We start from the raw sequence: 13,539 nt of genomic DNA on the forward strand, positions 1-13,539 counted from the left end.
TTTCTAAACTCAGCTGAAAAATAAGGGACACTAGGCATGGCTCACCCATCTGCTTAGAACTCTCCAAAGGTATGCACAAGTAATGTATGAAAATGCTCGAACCTCCAGCGGGAAAGTATGTCCCTCTCTGTCTATAGATGGGTCGGCTTGGTATTCTCAGCTACTCACTTAAACACCAAAGCATTAGGAACACCAAAAATATTAGAGAGTCCATCTATCTCTCTGGAAAGCAAATGTGTAAAGTTTAAATTGTGGTAAAAACTCAGATGATTAAGAGAAAGCAATTTAATAATCATCCAGTGAGTGCCTAGGTGAACTTTTAGTGCTTACCATAACCTTAGGAGCTAAAGATGAAGAGGATAGGATCCAGAAAGTTGTTGAATCATACCATCAGGGCTAAGACATACATATGTGCTCAGCCCCACAGACCCCTGGGAGTTGGTAAGGTTTAGTGAGTCCAAGATCTGACTGAAGTCATTGCATCGAGAGCTGGGGAAATCAGATGGGAGTGGAACAAATTGAGCCCACTTATCACCTGCATGCTCAGTGACTAGACAGGCAAACTCCACTCTTGAGATTGGACTGTCCTGGGGCCTGGTGGGCACAGCAGGTCTTCCACTGTCGGAGAAGGGTCCTTCTCCCTCCTTAGTCAACCCCTGAGAAGACTTATGAGGCAGTGTCCCTCTCATCTTCAAGATTCCCTCAGCAGACTCTTTTTCCCTTCCTTGAGTCAGATCTGATCCTGGAGAAGAGACAAGCTCAGGCCTTGACGTCCTTGACGTACGCAATGGACAGCGAAACTTAGTAAAGAAAAGGAAAGCCAAACAAAACCATAAATACAACTCATTAAAGCCTGGGAGTACACTTTTTATAACTACATAGTAGAGAAGTGAAAATTCTAAAGCTTCTCTCAACTAATGCCAGAAAGACCAAATACAACCCGATTGAAATCAATATGGGATTCTACAAGCAATTCCTAGAAAAGGGATGAAGGACTGATAAATAAGCAAAACTTATTCAACCTTATTCAAAATAAAGGACACATTAAAAATAAGATACTATATTTCACTTTTAAGAGTATAATCATTGCCGGGCGGTGGTGGCGCACGCCTTTAATCCCAGCACTCGGGAGGCAGAGCCAGGCGGATCTCTGTGAGTTCGAGGCCAGCCTGGGCTACCAAGTGAGTTCCAGGAAAGGCGCAAAGCTACACAGAGAAACCCTGTCTCGAAAAAAAACCAAAAAAAAAAAAAAAAAAAAAAAAAAAGAGTATAATCATTGGAGCTTGAGAGATGGCTTAGTGGGTAAAAGCATTTGACCCGAGTTCAAATCCCCAGCACCCACATAAAAAGCCAGTATGTCTGCCCTCACCCCTAGCCTCAGAGCTAGAGAGCACCGAGACAGGAGGGTTGTCAGAACTTGCTAGGGGCCAGCCTAATTCTAGGTTTAGTGAGAGACCCTGTCTCAAGGGAATAGAAGGGGACTTATAGAACAGGACACCAATGTCTTATTCTGGCCTCTGAATGTACACAGGTATGTGTACCCATGCATACACACACATATGACCACACATCATACATATACACCACATTCACATACAAAAAAAATTAAAAATAAATATGTGTCTAAAAAGTGCAATTATAATAATATCCCAGATTGGGGATGATGTGGGAATGAGTTCTTGCCTGCATCATTAGTGTGTAAAGACAGTAGTCCTACAATTTGCCAATTTTGCTTATATAGGCATTGGAGATATCCAAGGAAATATATGAGACAAGTGTTAAGCTCTGCATATCTAAGGAATAGCCATAAAAAAGCTGGAGAAACGCTGATCACCCCCAGGGACTTTGGAATTTATGGAATTATTTCACCATTGTTATAAATCACTTTGTAATTTTAAAGGACTAAGCTGATTTCTATTTTAAGAAATAATGAAGGTAGTCCCTGTATCAGGCTATCGAGAATCCTTGTCCTGACTTGAAAGGCAAGAATTAACGTCTTATGTTGCTTTTCTGTGGATTTCTGTGCGCATATTCCCCATGGTACTTCCTTTTCCCTTACAGTTGTTGGGAAAGGCAAGACTTCATTTTTTGGCAGTATGTGAATAGGTAGGAGCCAGAGCCTCAACCTGATGAGGATGGGTGTCATGGAAGGAGTGAAAGGCCAGAGTAATGGGCAGGAGATGGCTATTGAGAAATGATGAGTCGCTGCTTCTCACATCAAAACCCACAGATGGTTGCTGGTTGAGTGTCTTCTTGACAGCACCTCCAGAGACAATCTGTGTCCCCTCAGAACATTACCAAAAACCGTGTCTTTCTGTTTTTCTTCTTTCCCTTAGCTGGCTGTATAGGATTCTCCCTTCAGTTTCTCACAAGCCCTTTGAGTTCATTGACCAAGGCCATGTCACTCACAACTGGGATGAAGTTGGTCCTGATCCTAACCAGGTAAGCTGACCCCATGAACTGAAACACACCATGTATCCAAAGCCTTGAACAGAAATGCCCAAATCTAGGCTGAAGTCATTGAAAACTTAGACTGCTTTTTAAAGTAAGTGCTGGCATGTCTGTTTGTGACTCATATTTGAGTGGGGATCTCGAAACGGATTGATTGATTGTGCGTGTGTGGGGGGAATAGGGGAAGTAAGCATGTCTTTTTGGTTTAATGCCATGTAGATAGGCAGGGGCATGGTTCAGACTGAGGTATGATCAAACTATCTGCACACACAGGTCTTTATTGTTGACCTCCACTTATCACGGAATGTAGGAAACACCTTCAGTACTGACATCCCTACAGAGAGACTTCTGAAGTCTGGTATAGGGATGAGAGAACTGCTGAGAAGGGTTCTCTAAGCCTTGTGGTGACAGACTGTTATCACGTTCTCTTCCGCCTCAGGTACATCCTTTTGTTTTTATTTTTTTGGTCCAGGAAGTTTCCCCTAATGACCAGCACTATTCATATCCTCAGCCTGCAGCAATGACCCAATACTATACCAGACAGAACTCTTTAAAGCCAAGGAAGTCTGAGACAACTCCTTTGTCTCTGTGTTTAGGTACATGTCTCTGCTCCCCGGTGTGATATCCTGCAGAGAAAAACAGACCTGGGTTTGCATCCATCCCTGGGCCTGATGCTTACCAGCTGCCCTTGAGCCGTGATGCCTCACTTATAAAATGTGCTGACAGCACTGGCCTTGAGGTGCTGTGGTGAAGATTACACACGAGAGAGTAGGTGTGAACGTGTTTGCATGGTGCCTGACAGGTAATAGGCAAGAACCCTGATTGGGATACAGCTGTCCTGATGCAGTCACTTACAGGCTGTGGTAGTCCCTGTAAGCCTCAGGATTTATATTCAGGTCAATTTAGCTCTTAGTTAGATTTTTTTTTTCATTCTGAGGACTCTGTCTGCACTTCTGTCTCATTTCTCTCCCAAGTCCAAGGAAACCTCTTGCTTCTCCTTCTTGACTCATGATATTTCATCGATTCCTGAAAATGTCTGCAAATGTCCCTCTCCTAAATGCTTAGCGTTCGTTTTGTAAGGCGAAAGCCAGAAAATTTCAGTCCTTTTGTTTCCTGCCTTGCTGTTTTTCTTCCCATGATTACAGGAACTCAGAGGACTGAGTAGTTTGAAGGCTAAATACTTTCTCCAGTAAGGACAGAAATGGAAGCATTTGGAGTTGTCAAAAATGTATCTTAAAATATTGTCTACTTCAGTCATTTTTCAACAGGGATATTTTTTCTAAATAATTGACCTTTAACTTTGTGTGACTTTCTCTTTTCTGCTACTGAGGATTGAACCTAGGAGTTTATGTGTGCTAGGCAAGAACTCCAACACTAACTAAGCTATCTCCTCTCTTTTTACTTTTTATTTCATAACAGTCTCACTAAGTTGCCTAGGGTGGCCTCGAACTCACTCTGTAGCCTGGGCATATCTTGAACTTGGAATCTTCCTGCACCAGCCTGCTGAGTAGCTAGAACTGAGGACCTGAGCCATAAGCCTGGCTTTTGGGGAAGTTTAGTGGTCTAGCAGATGCTCTCCCTGGTCCCCTCCTGTGTATCTCCTTTCAACCTAGTGGGAAAAAGCCAGCCCCTGCCTCGGCTCTAACCCAAACTCCACAGATGCAGTCCCCACCTAAGTAAGGACTGTAGGCTTTTATCCCATCTCAACATTTAGGAATTAGCATGGCAGAGCTTACTCACTTTACCACCTTCCACTTATCTCCCCAAGGGCCATAAAATCTGTGCTCATTCTCTGAGTTCCTGTTCGACCTCTAAATGCATGAGATGGACAAAGTGAAGGCACGAGCTGGCAACAGACAGAACTCAGGAGAAAGAGAAGCAAGTATATCAGCGTTTTGGGTGGAGGAGGGAGTCAGGGCAGACTGGTTACCTAACAACCAACAGGTTCCAGTGCTTAGAAACTGTCATCACGAGCTGCCAGCAGTATGAGCCACGGAACTTCACCGTGTACAGAGATTCTATCATGTAGATAAACACTCCCAGGTAACCTCGGGGTGCTAAATCAGAACAATAGGTGACTACTGCTGGGTTGTGTCATGCCAGTGACTTTTAGTTTCTTCTCTTTCTCCACAGTTAACCTTTCCTTGGGTGAGACTGCTAGGCAGGGAGTTCATGACAATTGCATTGCTTGTGGAAGATGGTTTCCCAGTCAGATAAGGACATTCCAGGCCCTCCCCGGGAGAGGAAGATGCAGACCTGAGTCTGACCTTGACTCCCAGACAGCTTCTTTGTCTCATCATGCCCAAGTGTCCCTTTGGGGGTTTCTCTTCCTGAGCCTCTAGAGTTAAATTTCAGAATTTCTGAGTTCTCTCCCAAAGTTGCCCGTCTGCTTAGCAACAGGACTCTATTTTCACCAGAAAAAATAGGAAGCGTGGCACCTATGGGTTTTATAAATGCCAATGCGATGCTTATTATATGCCAGTGTGGGAGGATTGAGAGGGCATTTGGACCACAGAGAGTTTTCCAGCTCTTTATTCAGGTGGCACAGGAAATCCTCAATTATAGTTCTCTCTAATAGAGCCAAATCTCCTATCACACAAAGGAACAAAGAGACTGTAAAATGACCAAACACGAAGAAACTAGGTACAAACGACATTATCTCTGAAAAATCTCTTAATCGACCCTAAAGTATAGGCTATATGATCCTGTACAGGCTACCCACAGAAGGAAATTCCTTGGTAAACTAAATTGAGAACAACTGAGCTAGACTAAATGAATGCTTACAGGGCAAGTTTCCTAGGCAGATTGGAGGAATGCGCCGGTGGAGATCACATTACTCATGTTAAGTGGGGAGGGGCAAAAGATCCAGTGTCCTTGCCTGTGCACATCATTCCCAGCAGCTGCCTCAACATTCAAACTTCAGTCTTGTCCGTAGTTGTGTGAGCGACAGTGAAGCCATTACTTCTTTCAAATGGTTTTATTAGGGGCAGGGTAGGTTTTAAATCTAACCTTTAAGGAAAATATATAACAAAACCTTCTGCAAGTATGAGGTGTAAGGTCCTTGGGAATAGGCTTTTATTACCTGTTGTTTCCATGACTACCGTGCTGCGCTTTGTTTCATGTGATTACACCTCTTCTTAAGGTCATTTGGAGGTACAGGTTCCATTTCATAGCATCTGTAAAAATCACAAAGTGTAGAGACCAGCAGATCTCCGCAATAAACTGTTTACTGATTCATAACAGGTGCTAGCCATAAAATGAGAGACAAGGTTCTGGGACAAGTTCCCATAGTCACCTACAACCTGGGTAGTAGTTAGCTGATGTCCGTCAGACCAGAGCTAAGGGTGTCCCTTGATAAACATAGGGGAAGAAATGCACCACACTGGCTATGGATGGGAGCAGTCAGATATAACACGGAAGGAGAAAATCTGTAGACAGAAGGGCAGTCCTTGAGGAGAGTTGTGGTCACGTCTGGATTGGTTGAGGTTACAACAATTAATATGTAAAATAGGATTCTGTGGTCCTGGTCATCACTGCAACTAGATTTAAGTCGGAGTTTCAATATAAACCGATATTTTATTGGTTTTGAATTAAATTCTGATTAATTTCTTTTTCTTATCACTTTGGCCTCTGTCATTAAGTTTGGGACACATCAGAATTATAAAGTTAACCTTAGGTCAAATACGATTCTTCTAGTTTGAATCTCTTTTTCTCTCTCCACCTCCCTACTGTGTTTATGTGTGCATGTAAGTGTGTGTGTGTTTCTCGGGATGGCTTCAAACTCATGATCCCCCTGCCCTGCCTCTCTAATGCTAAGAGTGTAGGCAGGTACCACCACATCCAGCCTTGCTTTCTTGTAAAAGTATCTAATTTCTAAAACCTCAAATGCTGTAGGAATCAATAATGTAGAAAGTGGAACCCTCTCACCCTGGGCAAGAGTCACACGGATTTCTGTTGTGTATGCTAAATCATTCTGTCACAACTAGTCAACATACATTTTGCAAAGAAGTTCCTGACACTGTGTTTAAAAGCTTGAGTCAATGGCAAGAAACCAAAACAGCTGTGTTGGAATTGATCGCTGCTTTCTAGTCCATCCCTAATTCACTGACTACCCCCTTTCCTGGGTTTTCCATTCTAACAAGCGCATTGGGGTTTCCTTTTTTTTTCTTTTTTTGTTTTGTTTTGGTTTTCGAGACAGGGTTTCTCTGTGTAGTCCTGGTTGCCTTGGAACTCACCGTGTAGACCAGGGTGGCCTCTTACTCAGAGATCTGCCTGCCTCTGCCTCCCCAGTGCTGGGGTTAAAGGTATGCAGCACCACACTTGACTTGACACTGTGACTTTTTCTTCTTGGACTTGTTACCTTAGCCTTGTTTCGAATTCCTTGAACACTTTGCATATGGCAGTGACCGAACGTCTTTTCCCCCTAGTGTCTCCTCTGCTCTCACACTGGGAGAGACGCGCCTCAAGACTCCTCAGTACCTTCGTGCTAGCAGTGTCGTAGACATAGCAGCCCACGATCTTCTTGACCTGTGATCTGCGTCACCTGCCATCGGCTCCCCTTGCCTGATAGACACTCTGGCTATTCTTGTACACATCTATCCTTTTGTCTTCATTTACTCCTTGACAAGTTAATATCTCTTTCCAATTTCATGCTTCATTAATTAACCACAGCATTCTGCGTTCATCACTTCCCCCTTCATAACCTTTTCCAAAGATGGACTCCAGGCTCTCATGACGGAAGTCTGAGGAAATTATATTTAGGCTCCTATCTGACAGGCCTTCCTGGCAGAAGCCTGTTTGGTAGGTGTGTCTTTACCTGTCAAAGCCCGATTCTAATACTCAGTAGCTGCACCAAGTACCCACGTTAAAGGTCGCTGAGACTTTGAAGATTCAAGGCTTGCTTAATACTTCCTCTAGTCTAACCTGAGTCCTACAAAGACCACCACCCACCAATAGGCTGTTGTGACGATCATCCTTGATGCCCTCCCAGAAGCCCGGGGACAGCCCTACCACAGGCTTCATCTTCTTTAGTTTATATTGGATCCGAATCTGAGAATTAATGGAAGCTCTCGAGTGTTTTTAAAACCAACCTTTGGAGGTTAGTTCAGTCTGTTAATATCTCATCTAAGAAGTATGCCTAATTCTCTCTATCAGATCTCTTCCCCTAACTTGTGGAAGCTCAGAATTGAATGAGCAAATCTAAATCCAATTCAAGTTAACAGATTCCAACTCACATTCTGAGTCAGCAATCTTTTCTAGAAGCTGGTCTTCTAGAGCTTGTTTTTATTATAATCCCTAATGTTTGATGGTTGGACAATCAGACCCTTGACACAGTTAAAGCCTAGACTATGGAAATTACCACTTGGGTTTCAACTAGTATGATCTGAACCATGTGGGAATTATTTCAGAATTAATTAAAGGTCATATCATAGAATTCCTTCTGTCCCAGAACACGCAACTGATCAAAAATGCTGCCAAACAATCCATCCTTCCAGAATATTTTCTAGTGAACTTATCCAACTCTCCAGATCTTGCCATACTGACAGACTCTTTCCTCCAAAATACCTTAGGCCTTCCTGCCTTCCTTATCCAAGTCTCTCTCAGCTGCTGCTGCCTCCCATCCCCCACCACACCTCCTCCTCCTCCTCTACTCTCCCTCTTCCTCTTGGCAGAGTGAACCTGGGTCTCCCGCTAAATATGGGCTCTACTCCCAGTCCTGACAGACATTTTAAGAAAATAATTTAACCCCTCACATCCAATTACCCCATTAACTCCTCCATCCTATATAAGTCGTCCATCCTGACAATTCTTAGAAGTTAACCTTGTGCTCAGGAAGCTGAGATATAGTTGGGTAAATAACAAGATCCTAACTGAAAAAAAAAAAAGAAGAAGAAGAAAAGAAAAGGGTGAAAAAAAAAAAGAAAAAGAAACATCCCCCCCCCCACCCCGCCCCTTTTGTCCCTGAGATGAAGACCTGTTATGTTTGCCCAGTCTGGCCTTGAACCCCTGGACTTGGGAAATCCTGTGTCTCAGTTCCTGAGTAGGTACTAGACTAATAGGGGACTACATCCCCATGAATAACACACTTTTATTCAAAACTTGCATAAAAGTAGCAATGCCGAGGAATTCCACCAATGCAGAATTAACTACATCTAATGTTTTGGCTTATTCCTTTTCATTTTATTCCTTGTACATATGCATGAAGAAGTATTCCTAGAGTTCCATGCAAGCAAGTACCAAAAATAATTGAAAACAACATCAATCCTTCCTTGATTCTCCTTAAAACATTAACAAATGTCTATACATGTCCTGAAGCATCACTTTGTAAAATCCTCTTCCTCATTTTACCCAGACTCCAAGCCTTTTCTGAGCTGGGATCTTCTCTCTCCTTCTCTTGCCTGCCCCAAGCTCTTTAGTTCGACTTTTCTACACTCTACCTTCTGCTCTAGAAAATGGCGTCAGTCACGGAGCTTCCCCACCCGCTCTTCCTAAGACACACAGACTGATATCCACAGTGAGACTGGAGTTCAAGGATATCCAGTGAGAATGTGCGAGTCAGAATTACTCTCCATGGAGTAGGGAGGAGCAGGGAGAGAACTAAATATGAATAATTAAAAAACATTATTTGCATGTGTCTACTATAATTAGCTCATGATGTAATAGTTTCATTTAAAAAAAACTTATTTTGTACCTTTTCCCATGTCTTATACTCCTGTTGGTAGATTTTTGTTGTTGTTTGATTTTTTGTTGTTTTTTGTTTTGTTTTTTTCCAATACAGGGCTTCTTTGTGTAGCCCTGGCAGTCCTGGATCTTGCTCTGTAGACGAGGATGGCCTCGAACTCACAGAGATCCTCCTGTCTCTGCCTCCCAAGTGCTGGGACTAAAGGTGCGCCACCACTGCCTGGCATTACTTTTTTTAATTAATTAAATTTATTTAGTGTATGTGTGTGTTGTATACACAAATGCCTGTGAGTGCATGTGTACACACACACACACACACACACACACACACACACACACACACACACACGCTGCAACACTGGTGTGGTAGAGAAGTCAGAGTTTCAGTATCTCCTGCCATGGGGCCCCAGGCATTTATCTCAGATCTTCAGGCTTGGTGACAAGCACTTTGGTGACCATCTGTAATGCTGTATTATAACCCATGTTGGTAAATGGATTCTACTGTCACATTCTCATACTTTCCATTTTCACTGTCATAAATCATCTGTGGCGATTTCAGTCCTTGTCTCCCCAGCGCTCCAAAGCATGAACGCTGACTTGCCTTTTTTTTTTTTTTTTTTTTCCTTTCTGAACCTCAGCCCTTCCCTGGGTACCAGGGCATTGCAGTGACTCAAAATCCACAAAATCAAATCAGGACTCTCCAGGTCCTGAACTAGACTATCACCTCCCCCTTGTGGCCATCTCCCTCCGGAAACTGGGGCACTCCTCACTCCCTTTCCTCTCCTTGTTTGCCAAGGACGCCACAACAAAACCAAAACAGGACTTGAGGCATCACTTTCTCAGAGCTCTGCTTCCCGAGACTGAGGCGGCTTTCTTCTGCTGTCTTGCTCCTCTGTCTTCTCACCTCTCCCTTCTGTTTCGTGCCTGTTCTTGCAAGGGCTCACATCCTATTTAGTTACCAACCCTATTTAGTTACCAACCACTCCCCTATGTATGCGGTCAAGAGTCTACCCCAGCTGGTCACCGTGATACATGCCTACAAGCCCAGCGTTCAAGAGACAGAGTCAAGAGGATCATGAGTTTGAAGCCAGCCTTGTGAGACCCTGCCTCAAAAACAAACAAACAAACAAACAAACGTTTCTATCACATTCTGGGGATAAGGATATATGAGTGTGTGGGGGGGGGGTCCAGACCATAATACTCTTCCTCACCCTTTCCTTCTAAATATCAACTGGCGAAATTCCCCGTTGTTGGACTCTCTTTACCGCTCGTACAAAGGGACAGGTATTGATGAAAAATGCCTGGGTGAGATGAACCAAGAGGAAGAATTCCTTGAGCAACTGAGGAATTTTCCACCTCACTTCAAAAAATTAAAGTGTGGGCCACACTTTAAGAAATTTTGCAGCATTTACTTCGGAGATATCTCTAGTTTTTCTCCTGCTTTTCCTTAACTCTAGATAACACAGAACTTATTTCCATTTACCTGGAGGAGGATAACAGCCTCATAACTGCTCCGATACGGCCTCCTCATCCTCTGCCTGACTCAGCTTATTCTTGTCTAAAAGTCTTCAAATCCTGCAAACACCCCTTGGTCCCACGGCCCAGTCTGTCAAGTGCAGGCTCCTCCACCAGAGAGGAAGAGCCTCATGCACTGCCATGAGTTTTTAAAACCTCTTAATTCAGTGGTTCTCAACCTGCCTCATGCAGTTCCTCCTATTGTGGCGACCCCCCAACCATAAAATTATTTTTGTTGCTCCCTCATAACTGCCATTTTGCTACTGTTGTGAATCAAAATGTAAATTTTTTTTGGAGACAGATGTTTGTCAGAGGGGTTGCGACCCACAGGTTGAGAACCACTGCTCTACTTCCTGCCATGTCCCCCCCGCTTGCCGGCCACACTTGGACCATCCCCATTCCAGGAAAATGCGCTAAATGGTTCTGCCTTGATGCTTTTTGTTTTTCTGTCTTCCTGGAATTTTTCTCTTCCCTTATAAACATCTATCTGTCAAAATCCCACGAATAACTTAAAGCTGGTCCTAAATATAAACACTGCTTTCTTCCATTGAACTGGAGCATTTTTTTAGGGTGTCTGGGAGGAGCTCAGGTCTCCATTGTCTCTTTCTGTTCTGCATCACCTAGCACATACCTATTTCCAAAAATCACAAATATTAGTTGAACGGATTCTCCGGTAGCTTGGCTCTCACCAGCCTATAAATAGACAGGATTGCATTTCTCTAAATGCATCTTCTGGCACTGGCCAGCACTGCAGTGCATATACTGCCTTGGGCAGCCTTTTTGGACAGCTTGCTAGCTCTTTTGTGTAGTTCATCTCTATCACCTTACATTTCACTCCCTGGAAAGATACTGGAGCTGTGTGCAAACCAAATGATTTCATGTATACAGATGTCAGATAGGCCTTGTGCCAGGACATATTCCTGAAGGAATGCTTCTATTTATGTATCTCTTCAAAGCCATTTCCACTATCTGTTTACTTTCCTACTTGGGAAATCTTCACACGTTGGGGTCTTGTGTAATGTTCTCAGAGTGGCACTGACGGGCAGTGGTAGGACTTTTAGGCAATGAAGCCTTTAGGTCAGTGTGGTTACAGTCTCAAAGGGGAGTACAGAAACCCACTCTCTTCTCTCTTTCACTACCTGACTCAGAGGTGAACGATTTACCTCCCTCATAACATTCTACCCTCATCAGAGGCCCAAAGCCTGGGGCTTCTCACTCTTCTACTAGAATCTCCAAAACTATGAATAAACCTTTTCTCTTTATAAGTTAACTGACTCTGGCATTTCATTATCATAATAGAGGGCTGACTAGCACATTTAAACCATAACACTGGATAATGAATATAAAATTCAGGAGCAAAGTCACATTGGGAATCTATGATGACTCTTTTTTTTTTTAAGTCCCATGAAAGACTTTAGGAAGTCTAAACAAATTACTGTGACTTGGGTCCTCTTTACCTGTCTGTCACCCACCACCTCAGCCTTTCTCTCCTTTTGACTGGAGAGCTACTGAAGACTTTGGGAAACTCCACAGCAGCCCATTACTCCAAAGATCTCCAGCAGATCAAGCAAAGCCTGATCTCTCTCCGCATAGATTATACTTCCTCTTCTCCTGAGACTGATAGATTTGCTGAAGTGAGTCACTATTTCATCCACCCCCTCTTCCCTCCTTGGTCTAAAAGTCAACATTACTGATTATCTTGAATCTCCTCCAATCATAGCTGCTGCTGGCTCTGGCTTAAGCATTACGGCTAAGGTTTTATCCACAAGTTACTTCCAAGTTCTTGGATGATGTCACCAGCTTGGAATAACATGTCTGCCTCTAGTCAACCAATGTGAAGAGAATCCAGGTCACCCAGGGTGGTTGAGTCCATGGCAGTTTTGGATGGAGTCAGTGAATCAAGGACTCTCAGTATTGAAAGGGATCTTCATGTCATCCAGCCAAACTTGAGTCCTCCAACTTCAGACATATTGAGGCTTCTTCTCTCTTGTTTCCTTTTCATCTCCAGGTATGAATTTTGAATCTCCTTCATTAAATGTTAACAGGGATCCTCTCATCCCCCTCCTTTGGAAATGCTAACGAATTTTTAATTCAAACATCGAACACCCTTGGAAATGCTTTTCAAACTCTTTTTAGCACCTCAGCTTTAGTGAATAGAAGTTTATTCTCCAATAGAATTTGCAAAAATGAAAAGCCAACTATGTGACACACTGATAGCCCTGAAAGAAAAAGTCGTGGTCGGGACTTCAACATCCCTCTTTCAGTAGTTGACACACTCACCGGACAGAAAAACAGAGCAACTTTATACACGTGTGAGGAACTGATTTACACGCTGGAAGTAATATTTGAACATTTATAAAGAATGCTCTCCATGCTTCTATTTATTAATCTCTTCAACCATTCAATAAGTATATATTCATACAGACTATAGTCTAGATATTAGCTACTAAAATCTATGCCATTGTTTTTGAAAGACTTAATTAAATTTCATATGGGAGGAGCTATTCAGTGGTTATATATAGTATGAAAAATAAATGGTTATGAAACTGTAGCATTATATTATGCCATGGCTTGCCACTTAAATAACAGGAACAGTACCCTCAAGGATTGGAGACTGGGAGTCTAATAACAAGGTCTACAAAGGGTTGATGACTGGTAATGGCTTTCTTTTTTGCTTTTTTACTTTTTTGGGGGGTTTTGCTTGTTTTGTTTTGTTTTTTTGTTTTGTTTTGTTTTTGAGACAGGGTTTCTTTGTGTAGCCCTGGCTGTCCTAGACCTCATTCTGTAGATCATGGTGGCCTTGAACTCACAGAGATCCACCTGCCTCTGTCTCCCGAGTGCTGGGATTTAAGGCATGCGCCACCTCTGCCCAGCTAGTACTCTGGGTTTTAT

General features: G+C 43.0%; 2 protein-coding genes across 2 annotated transcripts in view; one reads left to right on the forward strand and one right to left on the reverse strand.

Moving 5' to 3' along the window:
- Gtf2e1 (general transcription factor IIE subunit 1) overlaps positions 1-13,539 on the reverse strand; it is a 111,977-nt gene that overhangs the window by 89,614 nt on the left and 8,824 nt on the right. The gene's annotated exons all lie outside the window — the stretch shown is intronic.
- Positions 1-13,539, forward strand: part of Hgd (homogentisate 1,2-dioxygenase) — a 49,278-nt gene that overhangs the window by 10,414 nt on the left and 25,325 nt on the right. Inside the window, exon 4 of the mRNA XM_052740658.1 lies at positions 2,337-2,442. Coding sequence (XP_052596618.1) covers positions 2,337-2,442 — 106 coding nt within the window. The remainder of the gene's footprint in view (positions 1-2,336; positions 2,443-13,539) is intronic.

Source organism: Peromyscus californicus, unplaced genomic scaffold (assembly GCF_007827085.1).
Source record: "Peromyscus californicus insignis strain IS unplaced genomic scaffold, ASM782708v3 Scaffold_16__1_contigs__length_79575227, whole genome shotgun sequence".
NCBI classification, from domain to species: Eukaryota; Metazoa; Chordata; class Mammalia; order Rodentia; family Cricetidae; genus Peromyscus; species Peromyscus californicus.